This window comes from Pantherophis guttatus, chromosome 4 (genome assembly GCF_059756535.1).
Source record: "Pantherophis guttatus breed Tessera chromosome 4, ASM5975653v1, whole genome shotgun sequence".
Classification (NCBI taxonomy): domain Eukaryota; kingdom Metazoa; phylum Chordata; class Lepidosauria; order Squamata; family Colubridae; genus Pantherophis; species Pantherophis guttatus.
Window position 1 is genome coordinate 129,199,420 of NC_142066.1, and position 21,451 is coordinate 129,220,870.

The 21,451-nt window shown below is 37.0% G+C and overlaps 1 protein-coding gene across 10 annotated transcripts in view; it reads left to right on the top strand.

Moving 5' to 3' along the window:
- Positions 1–14,918: 14,918 nt before the first annotated feature.
- SGCE (sarcoglycan epsilon) overlaps positions 14,919–21,451 on the top strand; it is a 57,163-nt gene continuing 50,630 nt past the window's right edge. For 5 of the 10 annotated variants that reach the window (XM_034402381.3, XM_087892769.1, XM_087892768.1 and 2 more), the window contains exon 1: positions 14,944–15,174. In XM_034402381.3, the coding sequence (XP_034258272.1) occupies positions 15,093–15,174 (82 nt within the window). In that variant the 5' untranslated portion in view covers positions 14,944–15,092. Of the gene's footprint in view, positions 15,175–21,451 lie in introns of all 10 variants that reach the window. The other 5 variants (XM_034402380.3, XM_034402383.3, XM_087892771.1 and 2 more) reach the window with 4 other exon arrangements.

Genomic DNA, 21,451 nt, shown 5'->3' on the forward strand with positions numbered 1-21,451 from the left:
CTTGGATAAAAATCAGTTTTAAAAAAAGCAAAATAAGATACTTAAAAAGGAAGAATGAGAGAAATTGTACAGGAGATGGATTTACTCTTTCAAAATACAAAATCCATCTCCTGTACAATTATGGATAAAGGATTTAAGGAGATTATGGAAAAAATGGAAAATACCATGCAAGGGATGATGAGTACAGACCAAGACGCCCAGGAAAGGAAGGAAGAAGAAATAAAGAAGGAAGCAGACCAAGGGGAGATAATTGATGAATTAAACCAGGGGGAAAACATATTAAAAGAATTGGAAGATGTGTCTGAAATGGAGGCTGGGGCCTGGGTAGAAATTTTAGAAACTAGGCAGTGGAAGAGGGGGGAACATCTAGATTGGACATCTAAGAAATAGACATAGACAGAAATTTAAGAGAGGAATTTGGGAGGCAAGTCAGGAAAAAAAAAGCATAGCAATTAAAGTATTGAAGCAACAAGAGATGATGAATAGATGATTTTCTTGTTTATTATTGTTCTGATTCGCTTTTCCTTCTTCCCCTCTTTCTTTTAAAGCATAGTAATTAAAGTATGAAGCGGGCAAGAAATGATGGATGGATGATTCCTTTTTTGTTGTTGTTGCTGTTCTAAGTTGTTTCTACCCCTCCCTATTCAGTTTTTCTTTTTTCTTTTTCTTTAGGCAGGTGACATGATTAGAAGTTAGACAGGAAGGAAAGAAAAGGTTTCTTAATAAAGGGTGACATGATTAAAAGCTAGAATAAGGGATAGAAATAAGGGGAATATTAATGTATACATTTTTATTTTATAAAATGAAAGTAATGAGAAAATTTGGAATAATTGAATAATGATAGACTAAAATCTAATATAGAGATGTATTGTTATTAGAAATACATGTTGATTGAGTGTAATAATTATATTTAATCTGATCAATTTCATTTGTATGGGAATATAAGGCGCTCAGGTGCCACACTGTTCACACATTGATTTGACATTTTTATTTTAAAAAAAACTTGGGCGAAAAAAAGAAAATAACGAGCCACTCCCTATTATCCACAAGGGACTCCTCAACCTAACAGGTTTAACCGCACCCTTTTCAATATGTTAGAGACATTGACTGGAAAAGAAGCAACATTGTTCTCAATATATTTCTGCAGTTGTGCATCCGTACAATAGTTTGGAAAATGATGCTACTGGACACTCCCCATACCAGTTGATGTTTGGGAAGGAAGCCTGATTGCTGGTGGATTTAGCATTTGGTGTCTCCTTAGACCAGACCCTCTGACCAGCATAAATTAGGTGACTGGTGGGGTTCCCAGCCTTACCTTGTCTGTGAGAAGCTGACTGGGTTGCCAGTGTACTGAATTCACCCAGAAGGATGCTGTATGGACTGTTGGTGACCATCTGAGTCTATTGAGGCCACACCATCCTCATCCTCATTTGACACGAATTTGTTCAGGGACTCTTAGGCTGCAGGCCTCTGAATTTATGCCTTGTGCCAAGAACATAAAATGCATAGAGCAGGGGTGTCAAACTCAATTTTATTGAGGGCCACAGGGTTATGTTTGACCTCAGGGGTGTAGGGGAGTGGCCAGGATCAGGGTGTTCACCTCAACATCACTGGAACGCTGTGCCAGTGAAAACAGAGCTCAGGAGGGCAGCGTGTAGTCCTCCTGAACTTTGTTTTCACTGGCAGAGAATTGCAGGAGACCATCGCAGCCGAAAACAGAGCTCAGAAGGGCCTCACGCACCGCACCCTTCCTGACATCCATTTTTGCTGACAGAAACACCATGGGCTGGTTCTTTGCTGTTTCCAAGGTGGCCCTGTGGGACAGATCTAAGTACCCTGTGGGCCGGATTTGGCCCGCAGGCCTTGAGTTTGACACCCCTGGCATAGAGTCTCCAGGTGAGGGTGGGGAAGAGCCTTCCCCATGACAATGGAGCCAGAGGGGGAACCTCCAATAACAGGGAACCCTGACCATACTGAACCTTTGGAGAAAACCCTTTCCATCTAGGCTGTGCCCAGATAACAAAGAGTAAAAAGGCAATATACCAATACATTGATTTATGACTCCTGGGCCATAGCATGGAGGAGACTATTAACTGCCTAAAGATCTATTGGAGTTCAAATGCAGCCCGTTGGAACATCAGGAGAAGGTACCCTGGGTCATTGTGGGTCATCCCCCGATGCACTTTGGTGGGAGTTTTGCCCAACTGTCCCCTTTGGTAGGACAGTGTTATATAATTAGAAATAACTTCTTCAATGAAGGGTATTTAATGTACATATAAACCTTTGATGTGTTAAATCTGCTGTATTATACCATTTCACAAATTAATGTCTAGGATGTGGAAGTGGGGGAGGGGATCTTCTTTTTAAAAACTTGCTATATTCTAAGGCTTTCTAATATGACATTCAATGTTTGATCAGTAAATAAAAAATAAACATACTCATATCTGCTTGTTTCGAGAATGCTTGTGCCAAATCTTCAGTTTCCATGGAAACTGTATCTAGTGTCATTTGTAGAAACAAAATGTCAACAGTTTTGATGAGACTGAAGTTGGCAGAAAGCTGAAGGAGCAATTTTTCAATACATTTATATGTTCTCACTACCTATTGTTTAACAAAATCTGTGGTGTCTCATTATCAATTACACAGACATAAATAACAGCAGGTGCTATTAAGGTGCACATAGAAAAGAAACATTATGAAGTAAAATACTACAGTGAAATTGCTAACCTTGAGAATTTGACACTCGTTTCTATACTTCCTTTTTCAGGTACCTCCACTAATTCCCAAATTTTAAGCCTATCAAGTCTAAACTAACTTGGACTTTATATCCATCATCCCCAATGGCCATAAATCAAGGGAAAGAAACATCTTGCTCAGGAGCCAAATATGTTCTCCATCTAACACATAGATGTTTATCCTCAACACTGTTTATTCTGTGTAGAAAAGTTAGGTTTCAATTAATGATAGGGATTTTTCTAAAAATAATTCTATGGGCGCATTTGAGGAAAATCAATATCTGAAAGGTAATTGCTGAGGAAGGAATGGGATAAACAAAAGAATCTGATGCCAAATTGTCCCAGAGAAACTATAGGAGGCGAAAATAGGAAGGAAATTGGATTATTATTAGGTAATCAGATACCTGGACAATATACAGGCGGTCCTCGATTTATAAGACTTAATTCAAGGACCATTCAAAGTTGCAACAGCAACAAAAAAGTGACTTATGACAATTTTTCATTCTTATGACCGTTGCAGCATGTTGTGGAGGTTAATAAAATCAATGAACCGTGAACCTTTGTCTCTATGAATTTCTACTTTAACAAATGAGCCTTTAAATCATTTAACAGTAAATGTTTTTATTTAATAAAAACATAACAATGTCTATACAATTAATAAACAGCACTTAGTTACTATGATTAATTATCCTGTCAGATATATATCTATATCTATATCTATTCTCTCTAAGTTATGTTATCTATGACTATTCTTCCTCAGAAGAAATATTATTACAAACCACCAGAACTGCTCTTCTAACAGACTTCCAAACTGCTCACAGTTGTCTAACAGAAGATCCTAGAAGAGTTAAGACCTAAGACCTAAGACCAAATAGCTTAGACGAGTGAAGACCGAAGAGCAAAAAGTTTCTGACAAGAATCTCCTTTTATACTGCTAACTATGACAGTTAGGGTAGGACCCTGGAGATTCAAACATATTAGCTGCCCTCTGATTGGCTTATGTATCTGTCCATTCCAAAAGCCATTAATAGGCACAGCTATAGAGAAATAAATTTTCTCTAACACAGCATTCCCATGATCAGGTGTCAAAATTCAGATGCTTGGCAACTGACTCATATTTATGATGGTTGCAGTGTCCAGGGGTCATGTGATCCCATTTTGCAAACATTCTGACAAGCAAAGTCAAGGGGGAAGCCAGATTCACTTAACAACCATGTTATAAACTTAATAACTGCAGGGTTTCACTTAACAACTGTGGCAAGAAAGATCATAAATTGGGCAAAACTCATTTAACAAATGTCTCACTTAGCAACATAAATTTTGGGCTCAATTGTGGTCATAGGATGAGGACTACCTGTAGCTTGTTGTCTCATTTGTTTCTCTAGTCTGAACCACTCAGTTCGTACATTAGCTGGTTTGCTTAAAGCAGGGGCGTCAAACTCGCGGCCCAGATGCATCACAGCTGGCAACCCTATCCCCATTTTAGCGAAGGGAGAAAAAGTCGTGATATGTCACATGATGCCAATGTGACACTGCGAGTTTGACACCCTTGGCTTAAAGGTTTCACCAAAGAAGAATCAGATGGCCTGATATGTGCATTAGCCTTAAATATATTCCACATTCTGGAGCAATTGACACAATCAAAGGTCTTGCTGTTAAGAAAGATAAAACTCTTTATATTGTGTTGCACTATTATTCATCTGATGACCACCTCCAGGTATTTGAAAGTGGTTACCTGCTCTATTTTGTGGCCATTTAGAAACCATGAATAAAATTTTGGCCTTTTTGCAAAGGCCATGATCTTTGTTTTCTCATAATTTATGTCCAGGTTATTGTAATTGCAAAACTGGAAAAGGGCTTGCAAAGCTTTTTTTAAGGCCTACTGGTGTCCTGGAAAGAATCACAGCATCATCTGCATAGAGCAGGAGGGCGATTCTTCGGTCACCTATTTTTGGGGAGTGGTGATTTGGTTTGTTTAGCCATTTTACCATGTCAGTTATGTAAAAGTTGAAAAGCAAGGGGGCCAAAATGCACCCGTTTAATCGCCTTTTGAGTTTTAAGTGACTTTGAGAGGGACCTTTGCAGGGGTGGGTTTTACTTACCTTTACTACCGGTTTACAGCGGGGCCACATGCACTCTCTCGCTTTGTTCGTGCGCATGCTCTTCTGCACATGTGCATAAGCATTTTGATGACGTCGGGTTTGGTGGGTGGAGTCTCCTGTCGGTTTTACTACTGGTTCTATAGAACCAGTGGTGAAATCTGAATTTTGTTACTACCGGTTCTGTGGCTTGGTGGGAGGGGGGTAATGTGACTGAGTGGGCATGGCCATTTTTTTTTTTTTTTACTTTTAAAACCATTTTTTCTACAACCTCTTCGGGGAAGAGGTTGTAAAAAAATGCTTTCAAAAGGCTCTGACGATCCCAGCTGAGATACCTGAAAGGCAGAGGCTGTTTTTCTTTTAAATGCCTCTGATGATCAGGCAACTCAGCTTGGATCGTCAGAGGCTTTTAAAAGAAAGAAAGTTTTTTTTCTTTTAAATGCCTCTGACAATCCAAGCTGAGTTGCCTGATCGGCAGAGGCTTTTTTTTTCTTTTAAAAGCCTTTAATGATCCCAGCTGAGCTGCGTGATCATCAGAGGCTTTTTTTTTTTTACTTTTAAAAGCATTTTTTCAGCGGAAGAGGTTGTAGAAAAAATGCTTTTAAAAGTAAAAAAAAAGCCTCTGATGCTTGTGCGGCTCAGCTGGGCATGGAGGGTGGGGCAGGGATTTTTGCTACCGGTTCTCCAAACCACCCGCCTCCATCGCTACCAGATCGGGTGATCCGGGAGCATTTCACCCCTGTATAGAACTGGTGCGAACCGGGGGGAACCCACCACTGGACCCTTGCATATTACACCTCACCTTGAGGGATGTTTTAGTATGTAGGGCATGTAATAAATGAAGAAGCCTGTGGTCAATTGAGGCAGCTTCTAGCTTCTCCCATAGCTTAGTCCTGGTAACTGTATCAAAGGATGCTTTGAGATCTATAAAACTGGCATATAAATGATACAAGTCTATGTATTTTTCAATCAGGTGATGAAGAACTAAGCACTGATAGGTGATGCCTCTCCCCTCTCTAAACCCGGCTTGCTCTTCAGCGATCAAATTCTCAAAATCCAGCTACTCCTTTAGTTTATCTTGGAGGTGTTTGGCATAAAGTTTCCTGATTATGTTTAGCAGACTTATTGGTTATAATTTGCACGGTCATCTCTCCCTTTTTAAAAATTGGAACAACAATTACCAAGCTCCAATCTTCTGGGACATAGCCAGTGGAATCGATATAAGTGAATAGCACTGCCAGAACTGGTATCCACCACTCCAAATTGTTCTTTAGTAATTCAGCGGTAATGGAGTCAGCTCCTGGGGCCTTCCCAGTCCTGAGTTGGCCAATGAGAGATTTGATTTTGGAGTCTGAAACCGGGGGCCATTCAGGTAAGTCCTTCATTGTATACCTTATACTCTCACTGGACGGATCTTCATACATTCTCCAAAAGTGGAGTTCCCAGGTTGTAGGTATGTGGACGTCTAATGGGATATGAATTCTGTCAGAATGACAAGCTATTAGACGCCAGAATAGAGGAGAGTTCTTTTGCTTTCCTGCCACAATAAGCTGTTCCCAGGAGAGCCTTGTGTCATGTCTCTTCTTAAGAACAATCAATTGCTTATATTGTTTTTTGAGAGTAATAAGATGTTTAAGACTTGTTTTATTATCACTTCCCAATCTCACTTTTGTACATCTTATAAGCCAAGGTAAAGAGCTTTCTTGGCTTCTACACAATCTTTGTCAAACCATGGTTTGGAGGTGATACAGGGCCTCTTAGCTGAGAAGTTCTGGTCATGTACTAGTAATGGTTGTAGCTTATGAACTATGTTTTATATAGTATATATTCTAGTAAATTTTGGGAAGGGTTGGCTGTAATAAAAGCTGAGTGAAGTTTTTGAAGATTGTCCTCTGATAGAGCTCTCCTCACCTGATCAAGTTGTTGTGACCATTTGACCCTACATCTTGTTGGGCCTGCTGGAGAAATTGTAGGAATAAATTGGTCCCCGAAGGGCATCTGCCAGATGAAGGGCTTCATGTATAAAGGTAAATGATCGCTTTCCAGGTAAGGTAGGATTTCAACATTTTCTATGTAATATAATAAGTCCATAGAAGTAAGGATATAATCAATGGTGCTGGTTTTGGACCCTGCCATAACTGTAATCTCACCAGGACGGTCGCCAGCCCAAGAGCCATTGGATATAAAAAGGTTGAGTTTCAAAAGCTGACTTTGATGGGTAGTTCTTGACTTACAACCATTCAACAACATTCATTTAGTGGTAACTTTTCAAAGTTACAACAGCACTGAAAAAAAACCATCCTCACATTTACAACTGTCCAGCATCCCCAAGGGACATGATCAAAATTTGGGCATTTGGTGATCATAATATATTTATAGCAGTTTCAGCCTTCTTGGGTCATGTCATCACCATTTGCAATCTTCTCAGCTGACTTCCAACAAACAAAGTGAATGGGGGAAGTCAGGTTCCTTTAACGACCATGCGATTCACTTAATAACTGCAGTGATTTGTTTAAGTTTAGCACAAAAGTCTAAAATCAGACATGCTTTGCTTAACAGCTGCCTTGCTTAGCAATGGAAGTTCTGGTTCTAATTGTAGTTGTAAATTGAAGACTAACTGTACCAAAAACATCCAAATTTAGTATCATATGCTTCATTTCTATCTTAACAATATTGAATTCATTGCTTTCCACATTCCGTATTTCAGTTAGGTGTCCTTGTAAAACATCAAACTTCTCTTTCTGATTGACTTTCCTCTGGCCATGTCATATTTAAGCCTTTAATTAATTAAAAGGATACCTTTCAACCTGGGGAATCCCCTCATTGACAGTTAAACTTGTCTAAATATTTCCAATTTGTCAATACACTTTTCTTTAAAAGAATCAAAAAGTAGTTGCCATTGCATTCTTCTGGAATTGTTTTTGGGAGTTCTTTTATAAGTTGACTTCTCTCATGCCTGCAGAGTCCTATCCAATCTCACCATGTTATGGATTATCCAAAACCTGACTCTTCTTTTGAAGTTATAAGTAAGAATGACCATTCTAGGGGTTTACATTCTTTACTGGTATAATTCTCAGGACCTATTGTGCCCTTCTACTATATAAAAATGCAGTATTTCCTGAATGTCTTTTTATTGTTATTTCTTATGTTGTTTGTATTGTGTATGTTGTTATTCTTATTTGGTTACATAAAAACAAGTATCTTATTTTTATCTTATTTTTTTTCATTAAAAAGAAGTCCCGTGTATCTCATAGTCAATTTGTGGATTTCTAGAAGATGTAGAGTCATTATTCCTGTATAGTAGTTTGCCAGATAGGTTTTCATACTATACTGTAGAGATTCAGTTCACTATAATTGGAGTTTCAGTATTCATTACTCTCTTTGGCCTACAGAGAGCGCCAGAAGAAGTGTTATTGGAGAACAAATTTTAATGGGAGTTTAAAAAATCCACAAAGGAACAGATGTAAAAGTAAGGAAAAAGTATTTGCAATATTTTCTCATATGGAAAATAATATGAAAGCAACAAGCTGAAAGTTGAGGATCCTAAAATTTTATCTGAGGCAGGACGTAATGATTTACAAGTAATCAGTCCTCAATTTACAACAGTTCATTTAGTGACTGTTTTTTTTTTTAATTTGATTTATATGCCGCCCTTCTCCGAAGACTCAGGGCGGCTTACAATGTGCTCAGCAATAGCCTTCATCCTTTTGTATATTTATACAAAGTCAGCTTATTGCCCCCACAAACTGGGTCCTCATTTCACCTACCTTAGAAAGGATGGAAGGCTGAGTCAACCTTGAGCCTTGGCGAGATTCGAACCCTGCAGTAATTGCAGGCAGCTGGTCTTAATAAGCTTAATAACAGGGTGCCTTAAACCCCTGTACTACCAAGGCTCTATCAAATTGAAATTACAATGGCACTGAAAAAAGTAATTTACAACCATTTTTCACGCTTATGACCACTGCAGCATCTGCATGGTCTCAGATGCTTGATAGCTGACTACATTTATGACAGTTGCAGTGTCCCATGTGATCCTCTTTTGCGACCTTCTAACAAGCAAAGTCAATGGGGAAATCAGATTCACTTAACAACCGTATTACTAACTTAATAACTGCAGGGTTTCACTTAACAACTGGAAATACTGCATGTGCCTATTAAAATTAATTCTGTTAATTTAAACTAAACTATATTTTCTAAACTAGAAAATAGATGTCAATGTTATTTTAAGTTACATTTCTATCACACTAGGTTATTAATTATCTCATGAAATTGGGTATTATGTGCAAAATTTACAGCATAGCTTATGCTTCCAATATCAACTTTAACAAAAAGTGATGTTTGTCATATCCCATTCAATGCATACTGATAAGGAAAAGTTAGTAACTACTCTTTAAATATGATTTTTATCAAACTGGTGAAGTTAAAGAAGGTTTAGTAAATAGAAGATTATGACGTCTAGTTTTTGCCTTAGTTATGAAAGCCAGCTGGGTGACTTTAGTTCAGTCACCTCTGAACCCAAGAAAGAAGGAACTGGCAAGCTATTTCCACAAATGTTGCCAAGGAAACTGCAGGGATTTGTTCTTATAGTCATCTAAAATAAGAATTCACTCAATTGATAATTACGAAGATAATATCTGGCCATTTATTCATCATGCAATTCGGCCATATGATAATAAAACAGAATAAATGAATGATGGTGTTTTGCAACGCAGACAAAATTTCCCAAACTTATTTTCATGCTCTTATATTGTAGCAAGGTCATATATTGTATTTTAAGAAGGGCATTCCAGAGTATGGGTGGGGTGGTGCATTGGTCTAGAGGTGAAGCTTTTGCCTCACAATATCAGCTAAAGAAAACTCTGCATTGGCGACAGGAAGGGCATCCGGCTATTAAAACACTGCTACTTCCATTCAGTTGCCCAGATTCTACCCTGCAAGGGATTATGGGGTTGTTAAAAGTTGATGCTGATTCCAGAGTATAGGTATTACACCTGAAAGATACCTCTTCCTGAATAGCGACATGAAACAGTACAAACATGTATAGTTTTTGTTTTTTTATTAGAAAACCTGAAACCTGACTCTCTAGTAAACTATTGGTATTATATGGTGGTTGGGATATGCAATTAATGTTTTAAGACAACCCAATACAACTTCTGAAGGGAAGAAGCTTTCCCATGTGGAATACAAAATAGACATCTATTTATGCCAGCTATACAAATAAAATCATTTTCATCTAATCATACAAATGGACTTGTATCTCCAGAAAGTAGATCATTGGAGAATTACCTCTGACATACAGGTGACCTGTAGTCTCAATCAAAATCAGCCAAGGACTAAATTACCTTGGAACATCAGTCCCATTTTTCTGTGCAGGAAGTCCTCAATTTACAACCATTCATTTAGTGACTGTTCAAAGTTGCACAACATTGAAGAAAGTGATTTATGACCTCTTTTCATACTTGTGACCCTTGCAGCATCTCCATGATAAAAATTTGGACCCCTGGTAATGGGAATATAAAGGTAGTCCTCAACTTATAACCATAATTGAGCCCAAAATAAGTTGCTAAGTGAGAAATTTGTTAAGTGAGCTTTGACCCATTTTACAACTTTTCTCGCCACATTTGTTAAGTGAATCCCTGGAGTTCTTAAATTAGTAACATGGTTGTTAAATGAATCTGGTTTCTCCATTCACTTTACTTATCAGAAGGTCGCAAAAGGGGATCACGACTCTGGGACACTACAGCTGTCATAAATGTGAATCAGTTGTCAAGCATCCAAATGTAAATCATGTGACCATAGCAGTGGTGCGTTTCAAAATTTTTTACTACCGGTTCTCTGGGTGTGGCTTGGTGGGCGTGGCATGGCTTGGTGGGCGTGGCAGGGGAAGGATACTGTAAAATCTCCATTCCCTCTCCACTTCAGGGCAAGAATAATGCAAAATCCCCATTTCCTCCCAATCAGCTGGGACTCGGGAGGCAGAGAATAGATGGGGACGGGGCCAGTCAGAATTTTTAGTACCGGTTCTCTGAACTACTCAAAACTTCCACTACCGGTTCTCCAGAACTGGTGAGAACCTGCTGAAACCCACCTCTGGATAGAGATGCTGCAATGATCATAAGTGTGAAAAATGGTCATAAGTCACTTTTCTCAGTGCTGTTGCAACTTCGAATGGTCACTAAATGAAATGTTGTAAGTCGAGGATTCTCTGTATTTATGAGTTACAATGTCCCAGGTTATGTGATTACCTTATGCAACCTTCTGACAAGCAAAATCAATGGAGAAGCCAAATTCACTTACCCAGCCATGTTACTAACTTAACAATTACTTACCATTCACTTACCAACCATGGCGAGAAAGGACATGAAATGTGGGGAAATTCATCTATCCCCTTGTTTTACAACCAAATTTCTACCAAGATCTTCTTTCCATTGCACTTAATGGCATTGATTTGTTTATGAAACTATACAGAAATGGTTCATAAATACTTGTGTCAGATCAAGTTATAAGATCTGTATCATCACAAAAACGCATGATGGTTGGCTTAAACATGTTCAATCATTTGAAACTGCCTGTAAGCTATTTTGAATAATGCTTCCAAGAGACATTTCCTTGCTTCAATTTTTAGATATGTGCTACTTTCTCTTTTTGAACATGTGATACATTTTAGAACTGGTATACCAATTGAAGCAAGTAATGATTTTTGTTTTAACAATTCTGTTTTGTTTTTTTATGCAAGGATTGTGTGTTCATATATATTCATTACAATGAAAAGCAGAATTAAAGCATGTTTTTGACTAACGTTATGATGCTAGATAATGCTACATTTTTAGATCTGTTGCCATGAACCTATATTTAGATTTATTGCTAAATCTAAATATAAATTCTGTACCAGTCCAAGAAATCTGAAAAAGTTCAGAGGTTAAGGTTTTGTTTTGGAAAATTTCCTTGATAAAATAATGCTAATAAATATGATGACTAAAACCAATAATTACATGAATTTTATTTCATAAATTAACTTATCACTGTTATACAAATTGAAATAAAATTACTTATGAAGAACTCATATTAAAGGCACAACTTTATGATTCATTATTGCAAAGTCTGAGGGGGATTTGAAAGTCAGCTGTTATTGCTGAACAAAAAAAAGTAAAATCTTAAAAATGCTATCAAAGCTGTTTTGTTTATTGAGAATAGTAAATTTTTCAGAAAGAGTTCTGTTTAAATCTGCTGGAAAACACAAGATCACATAGCTGCATAAGAACAGGGATCGGTAACATGATTTGATACATGTATGTTCAACATATTAATAATTTTGTTAATTAGCTATTTATATCTTCAAGGACAAAGTTACAGAACTCCCCCATTTCTCTGAATAACTGATCTTCTTACAGAATATAAATGTTTTCATTGTTTGGCAGAAGAGTACATAGCCAAGTTACCATGGCAAGTTAGTTAACAATTGACGATACTGTAGTCACAACCCCAGGAATGTCACTGTTTCCATGGAAAGACTCAGAAACAGTATGCAGGTAGTCCTCAACTTACGCCCACAATTGAGTCTCAAATTTGTGTTGCTAAGGAAGACGATTGCTGTGAATTTTATGACCTTTCTTGCCACAGTTTTCAAGTGATTCACTGCAGTTGTTAACTGAGTAACATGGGTGTATAAATGAATCTGTCTTCTCCATTGATATTTGCTTATCAGGTCACAAAAGGGGATCACATGATCCTGGGACACTGCAATCATCATAAATATATGCCAGTTGCCAAGTGTCCGAATTCTGATCATGTGACCATGGGGATGCTGCAACGGTAGTGTGAAGTCACTTTTTTCAGTGTTGTTGTAACTTTGAATTGTCACTAAATGAATGGTCGTAAATCGAAGCCTTCCTGTATATTATAGAATTATGCTGTAAATTTTATAATATGAATGTGATTATATCTGCATTAAAAACAAGATAATACTATGGGATGAATTTTCTTATCGCTATTGCAGTTATGTAGCACAAATTAATTTACATATATAATTATTTGCTAACATGGTAGAATAGATTAGCAGTTTGATACAAATAGTTCAGTGGTGGGTTTCAAAAATATTTACTACCGGTTCTGTGGGTGTGGCTTGGTGGGTGTGGCATGACTTGGTGGGCTTGGCAGAGGAAGGAAACTGCAAAATCTCTATTCCCTCCCAATCAGCTGGGACTCGGGAGGCAGAGAATAGATGGGGGTGGGGCCAGTCAGAATTTTTACTACCGGTTCTCTGAATTATTCAAAATTTCCGCTACTGATTCTCCAGAACTAGTCAGAACCTGCTGAAACCCACCTCTGAAATAGTTCCTTTTTTTCCAGACAGAAAAAATATATGTTCAGCACCTCTTGAAGCTATATAATATTCTTTGCCATGTACTTATTAGTTGAGGCCCCCTTACATGAAGGAACACCACATTGTCTTTCCTAGAATCCATCTTTCACTTTTTTTTAAACATCTGAAATAAACTATTTCTGTAACTTAATATTTTTATTTTTTCCCCAAATCTACTAATTATAAACATACACAATTACTAAATGCTCGTAAAAACTATATCGTAGTGCCTTTACTTTTATTTAGTTCTAGCTGGGCACTTTCTAAGCAGTAAATTGATAGTAGGATGTCTATTTAGTGATTTAGTGACTACTAGTGTCTACCATGTCTCAGAATTTGTGATGCAGTATAAAAAAAGCCTACTACTATTGGTATTTTGCTACAACAAAAATGATTGGATAACTAGAAGATTCTATAAATTGTTAAGTGGTGATTCTGCTGTAAAGCCAATTGTCTTTCCACTATGATCTTGAAATCTGACAATAATTCTGACAATAATTTCTAAGTTTAATTAAAATAGATTTACTAGCAGAAAACTAGGAGTACTAGCAGACTACTAATAGAAGAAGATATTTTCTCCCATAGCTCTCAATTAATTTGTGGAAGCCATTATGTACCATTATATAAGGATGCGTGAAGGCCACTAATTTGGGTGGTTTTAAAGGGGGAATTGGATAGATTCATGGAGGACAGGTCTATCAAGTATGTGAATGTGACCTTTATGGGTGGGGAAGCATGCCTCCAAATTACAGTATGAGCAAGCATATGGAAGTAAACACAAAAAATGTCCGACCAATACAATACAGAAGAAACTCTACTAATTAAAATTGCCCCAAATTTCATGAGCATTTATAGTATTATAATCATCTCCAATCTTCCTGAGAAATTTCAGACTTCTGGATTTTGCATCATTAGATAGAAAAATATAGTTTTGAGATTCATGGTGTGTGGGTATATATATAAAACGGGTGAAATTCAAATTTTTTTCCTAGTGGTTCTGTGGGCGTGGTTTGGTGGATGTGGTAGGGGAAGGATACTGCAAAATCTCCATTCCCACCCACTCTGGGGCCAGCCAAAGGTGATATTTACTGGTTCTCCGAACTACTCAAAATTTCTGCTACCAATGCTCCAAAACCTGTTAGAACCTGCTGGATTTCACCCCTGATATAAAGCTGTATTTAGAGAAAGGCAGATGGATCCGATTTTGGTTAGCAGGGTATTTTACTCATCTTTGCTACATTTTCATTATGAGTGGAAGTGACATTTTCTGCTCTTACCAAACAACCCACCCTGCTTTGGGGCATTATACATTTTTGCATAAATGCCTCTGGCATTTGTTACTCCATCTCCCGTAACTCTCTTTCAAATGTGCTGATTTCATATTTTTGGTTCCTCTCACAGCTAGTGGAATAGGGCAGGGTACCAATAACACACCAGTGGGTGCTTCTGCAGGGGGAAAAAAAATCCTTCAGAAGATCATGTTTGCCCCAGCACATAAGGGTGTTAATGTATGGAGGCCCTTCGCTTGGCCTTAGGCCAGCTTGGAGGGAGCCAAAATGCATTTGTCTCAGTTTCTCCTGTTCAGCCCTGGGCGTCCACTTTAGCAGTCCCAGCTCCAGAAGTCTGGAGCGAAAACAAGCCAGTACCAAGCCTCCCAGACATAAAGCAGCTCCCCTGGGCGAGAGAAGGCGGGCCTGGCTACGCATAGATCGACCCCCTTTTGCAGGCCTAGTTGGCTGCTGCTTTTGCGACCGTTTCTATAGGAGGAGGGAGCGATGCTGCTGCTGCTGCTGGGGATGGTTATGTCAGGCGGGAAGCCGGAGAAGGCGGGCGGCGGAGGGAGGAGGAGGAGGAGCAGCAGCGAGAGGACCGCACTAGCTCCACAACCAAGGAGCAATGCCGCACCGCGGAGCAGGATCCTGGTTCCAGTCCCAGAGCAAACCCAGCGGAGCGGCTCTTACCACCCTCTTGCTGACAGGTTGGTCTCTGCTGAGCCCCCGCTTGGACCCAGCCCTTCCCGCTTAGATGGCACATCCTCCTTCGGTCACGGCCTGCCACACCGTTGTTCCCCATGGCCGTCCCTTATCAAGCGGGGGATTCCCTCCTTCTCGTCTCTGCCCTGATGCCAGCCTTCTGTCGCGGCTCCCGCTGCAGCGGCTCGCTGTTTTTCCCTGCACGCCCTTCCTAAAGCAGCTGCCCCGGGAGGGTTCAAAAAAAAAATTTTTTTTTGTTTTGCGGGCAAGAAAGGAGGGAGCAGTTGGGATAGTTGCCTGAAAAAGGCATTGCCTTCCCTGGCCAGATGCCATTCCCTTCCCCCTTTCATAACATCAGGGCATGTTGCAGAAAAATATTTTTAAAGATGTATTACTGGTGTGTTTTTTTACAATCATGAAAAAAAAAACCCCACAAACACGAGCAGATTACCTTAGAGAGGAATATATTTAAGGATCAACTGATTTTAGATGATAACACATGGTGTGTTTAAAATATATTGCAGAAGGTCCAATAATTTTTTAGAACTTGCATGTCGAAGAAAATAGAGGAAAATGTGCTTTAAAAAATAATAAGGCAACATGTATGCAGAGGTGTTATAATCTCCCCACCTTTTCTCCTCCATATAGTTCTAAACTGTATGAAAGCTTTCTGTCATTCCTGGGCTTGGAATAACAGGCACATTTTTCCTTTCTTGGTTATGTGGATAAAAGCTGAGCAATACCAGCAAATGGAGATGAAAGTATCCTGCTAACCAAAAAAGGAAAACATATGTAAATACTTGTCTCAGGAAGAGAAGACATAGAACAAGACCTGCTCAACAAAATAAATCTTGAATGGGGTAAATTCAGAAAGACAACAATCTCAAATATTGGTTTTTTTTGGAGTTTTTTTCTTCTCCCCAAATGATTAATTGTTCACATTCTAATAATATGTGATGACTACTGTATTTATGATTAAGTAATTGCCTTTAAGGTTATGGTAAGAGAGCTAAAGCTACATAGTACAGATAGTCCTCGACTTTACAACAGTTCATTTAGTGACCATTCAAAGCATTGAAAACAGTGACTTACAACTGTTTTTCACAGTTACAACCTTTGCAGCATCCCCATGATCATGTGTTCAAAATTCAGACATTTGGCAGCTGACTTGTATTTATTACAATTGCAGTGTCCCAGGGGATCATGTGATCACTTTTTGCAATCTTCTGAGAAGCAAAGTCAATGGGGAAACCAGATTCACTTAACAACCATGTTGCTAACTTAACAACTAAAGTGATTCACTTAACAACTATGGCAAGAAATGTTTTAAAATTGGGCAAAATTAACTTAACAAATTCTCACTTTATAAATTTTGGGCTCAATTGTGGTCATAAATCAAGGATTACCTGTATTAACTGTTAAAGTAAAAAAAAATATAATGTGGAACATGCACCTTTGAGATTTATTGCCTGTTTCTTCAGGTAATAAGAATCAGTGGTCCATGTTATTCAGTTCTGGCTAAATTACGGCTCTCTAAGGATGTTTCATCTACCATAAGTAATTGATATATAAGGTATGTACTATATCTTTGAATGTTGACATTTCTCAGTGGTCTTACTTTTTAATAGTGAAACATTATTAAAAAGTGAAATTACAATAGTAAATTAACACAAACTAAAAATAAAAGAATAAAATAAAAAATAGAGGGGTTCAGAAACAAAAGAAGAAAGAAATGGAAAAAAGGAAAAAACATAATAAAGAAAAAGAAATGTATAAAGAATTTACTTTCCCCTTAAACAAGTATAAACAATTTTAGTAACTTCTCTTCTTAAAACATGACAAATGATCTCTTCTTAGCATATCCTATCTGTTATCTGTAAACAATTCTTTAAAAAAACCCATTTCAGTATTGATGTCAGCAAAAGTTCATTAAAAGTCAGTAGAGATAACAACATACCTATTTTAATCTTGATCAAATAAACTAATTTCATATTACTTTCTTTTTACTTTTCATTTTTTCTTTATCCCTTTTCATAAAATTTTTCTAAGTTTTAACAAGCCACTTTTGTAAATTTTAATACAGGAAAATGATCTAAAATTTTCTCCTGGATTGTTACTTGTGTATCTCTTTTAATTATTAAAACAATGGGTGACTTCTTTGTATGACCTGTGTAGCATCATTATCCATATCATTCTTGTAGCCTGTCATTTTTAAATTCATTTTCAGATCAGTCTCAGTCTTGAAAGGCAAAATCTGTTCTTCTATAACATTTTAAATACAGTATATCTATAGTGATAGATACTTTTAAGATTAACTTTTGAGTCTATTGTTCAAAAATATTCTTCAATATGACCAATGTTAAAATATTTTGTTTCATGCTGTATCTATAAGTTGAATCTAAGTTTTCTTCTCCTTTAACTGCAATCTTTGGTTCCTTCTACTTTCCTCTAGCGTCAAAGTCAAAGTCCTATTCTATCAAGTTTTTTCTAAAATAATTCAAAACAAAAGCATTTTCCTGTGGGGATGATTTATACTTAATTCCAACATCTTATTTCACATCCATCTGAGCCTGAGTCCATTTGTAACTTTGCCAAAACAAAGTTCTAACTCTCCATTTGCTATTTATTAAAAAAGGGCCTTAAAGTTTCATTTAAAATTCCTTTTACTAATTATAGAAGGAAACTCATCTGATATTTTTAGATTTGTCAATCCAAAGATTCTTTATAGCTAAAAAGCATCTATCCAAAGGTGATAGAAAATAAAGTATATGAACTTTTAAAGTTGCTGACCATGATTTGAGCAAGATGGCTACATTCTTGTCCCTCATAGTGCTAAATGTATTAGAAACCAGTATGTTATGGTCCCCTTGCAAGAAGCAAGTGTCTGGAGCGCTAGTGGGCAATCTCAAATCCTTCTTTTGTCCAGAGAGGAATTGCAAAGAACTGGCCAGCTCATTGGTGGTTTGCCTTACCAGATAGACCAGATAGGAAACACAATCAGATAAGCTAATTCCATATTATCGTAAAGCTACATTAACAGAATCTTGCAAGTATGAAAGTACAATTGTCCCACTGCCTGCTTTACAGCCTGAGCAACTATTGAGAGTTCCTTTTACGCCACTTGCTCTGCCCACTATCCAGCTGTAGCTTTTCTGACCTCGTCTGACTGTTCCCTAGGCAGCATCTCTTTGTCCCATCTCACAAGTTTTTCCTACATAATATTACACCAGCACTTTATTCTAGTTTCCCCATGCTCTGATGGTCTGAAAGAAGTTCTAAGTTCATATAACTTTTTATGCAAGCTATGTGCAAGCATTAAATATTCTGCTGCTAGATTTACAAGATTGAATACTGTATGTATTACATCTATTTTCCAACAAGCTTCCAGTTTTTAAATCTTGGAATGAATACACATAAAATAGGATGATCACTTCCTGCAAAACTGAGGAGAAATAGCTTTGAACTTTTGGTACAATATAGTGACTTAGAATTTGCAGTAAAATCCACAAATTATTAAAGAAAACTAACCAAATAATTCAACAAATATTCCTTATTCTGTAATTACAAATCACAATAAAGATAAAAAGATATTAAAGTCTATGAATGAGAGTGTTAACAATTAAAATTGTTAATTGTTAATTAACAATTAAAAAAACCAGGTTAAAGGAGGTATGTAAATGAGTCATTTTATTAAAAATAGAAGTTAGAACTTGGAAAGTAAATTGCTGTAAATTCTTACTGAAGTATATATAGGTATTTTAATATTAATATGTGATTCTTGATAAATGAAATAAAATAAATAAAGTAAATTATAGTAGTTTAAACTTGTAGTATAGTGATATAAACTAGCTTTTTTCCTTATCACATTCAGCAGTGATGTTTGCTTAACATATTTCATATTTTTGTACCATTTTGTCATTGATGTTGCATGCAAATAGAAGTTTGACTGTAAATATCTCTATCCCCAGGCCTTTGCGTTTGAATAGTATGCACAAAGATTTGCAAAACAATTTTTAGACAATCATGCTCATTCAGCAGGACACTGAATGTTTACAACATCCTTTTATATGATCATAGGAGATTGGAAATACTTGTGATCTTGTTCATGAGGCTAAAACTGATTTCTGGCCTTGAAATCAGGGTTGATTGTACTAAAACACTTTTATAAGCAGGGTGTGCACATATTAGCCAATAAGTTCAAATAGAAAGGATATCCTAAATTAGGTACCTGTAATTCTGGTAATGTTTCTGATCTTTTTTGGAACTCATTCAATTTTTAGAAAGTTTTGTGAACATTATTACAGTCATAGAATAGCTGCTTATTTTAGGATTGGTGAATCATAACATTTATTGCATAAACAGCCAAAAGAATTCCACAAAATACACTCCCTTTTAGAAATCTCTCTCTTCTTTCGCTCGTCTCTCCTACCCCAAACCCATATCCCTTTCCCCATATGATGTCTAAAAGTGTATGTTTTTGTTTGTTTGTTTTACACATGAATATTGCATGCATACACATCACTACATCTATATAGTCAGGGGCACAAAATGTATACTTTATTAATTCTTCTACAAAAATACATATTTTTGCATAACTTCTGTAATCCCAATGTAACTGAGTGGTTTGTATGGGAATGTAGTGGAATATTATCAAAGAAGTCAATATACAACAAAAATAAACGAAAAAATACGCATAACAGAAGGTTGGAAAATAATGATAATGCAACACATTATTTCTATCAGCCACCGGGGGGCAGTATACAACTGCTTTTATCCTAGATGGGGATTCTTCAGTCAGTCCTTTCTCTTCAAATATACTTAAGTTCAAATGTACTTGAGAATTGGATGTATGGACCATTGCACTTTAGATTATTTGGTATAGTGCATTAACTTCAGGAATTATCCTGTCCTGGAGCTTAGTAGTGTTTGAGGAAGAAATATATAGAATTGATCACTTCATTTTTCCATAAGCTATTGGTGCAGAAGAGATATGGATATTATTTTAAGTGTTATACAGTCTTGTAAAAGACTTTGATCACGTTCTTTGACCACGTTCAAAGAAGTGGGTTTTTTTTCTTAGTTTTATCCAGTGTGTGATGATTTATAAGTAAATATAAATAAAAATATAACTAAAGTATAAATTATGAGCAAAGCATATAGGATAACTTGAAAACCTGGCTTTCTTCTCAGACCTGATGTGTGTCATTGTTTAATGGCCAATGTTTGTGTGTATGTTTGTATGTGTTTGTATATGATTTATTAGCTGAATATTTTAGTCCTGCTTTTTTTAATGTTGTTTGCTATTTTTATGGTTTTGGTTTTTTAAAGTTTTGCATGGCACCAGAATCTGGAGTTAGGCAGGTAATACATTTGAATCATAAATAAATAAACCGGCAAATGGTTAAAATTGGCATGTGGTTGTTTATGGCATGGATGCAATTTTAACACATATGTAAAGACTGCTTCCATACTTGACTATAGAAAGAATCCATTGTTTTTCTCCTACACTAGTGATGGCAAACCTTTTGACACATACCATGCCACTTGGAGTGACACACTACACCTCCAGGCCTTCTGGAATTTGTGTGAGAAAATCTTGCTCCTGCACATCTTCTGGGGTGTCCAAAAATTGCGTGAGCATTTTCATGAAATTTTCTAGGGCTTCAGAGGACCCACAAAACCAAGGGTCTGGGGAGGAACTGTGGATGGAAGGGACGGGACGGGATGGGAAGAGAGGAGAGCAGAGGAAATCCAGAGAGGCCTTTTTTGTTCAGTATGAGTGTGGGAGTGATACACCAGCAGAATCAAGATAGGCATTTCCTGACTTTTTGACATACTGAGCACAAAAGATTAGCCATTGCTACACAAAGAAAAATGTATCTAAAAATTAAGGCAAAAGCTACATGTGGATTAGTGTGTTAAAGGTATCTTGGAAAATATCTAGAGGAGTTCTGATTGAAAACATGACAATGAGCAAAAGTTAATAAGTGTTAAGTCATGCAATGGTTGCAAAACATATTTTTTGGCTGTGCAGCAAGTATTGAGATGTATATCATTATGCCAATTGTTGAATACTTTTTAGCACTAAGAAGGGGTTAAGATAAATATAGGTGATACCCTTTTGGTTGTTGAATATATTTATAGGTAAATGTATTAAGGCTTTGGGTACATTCATATGTTGGTCTTGAATGTATGCATATTTGTCTACCTGTAAACTTTGCAATTTATTCTGGTTTGCAGTGAATGTAAAATAAATTATATGATACAATGAAAAGTAAAATA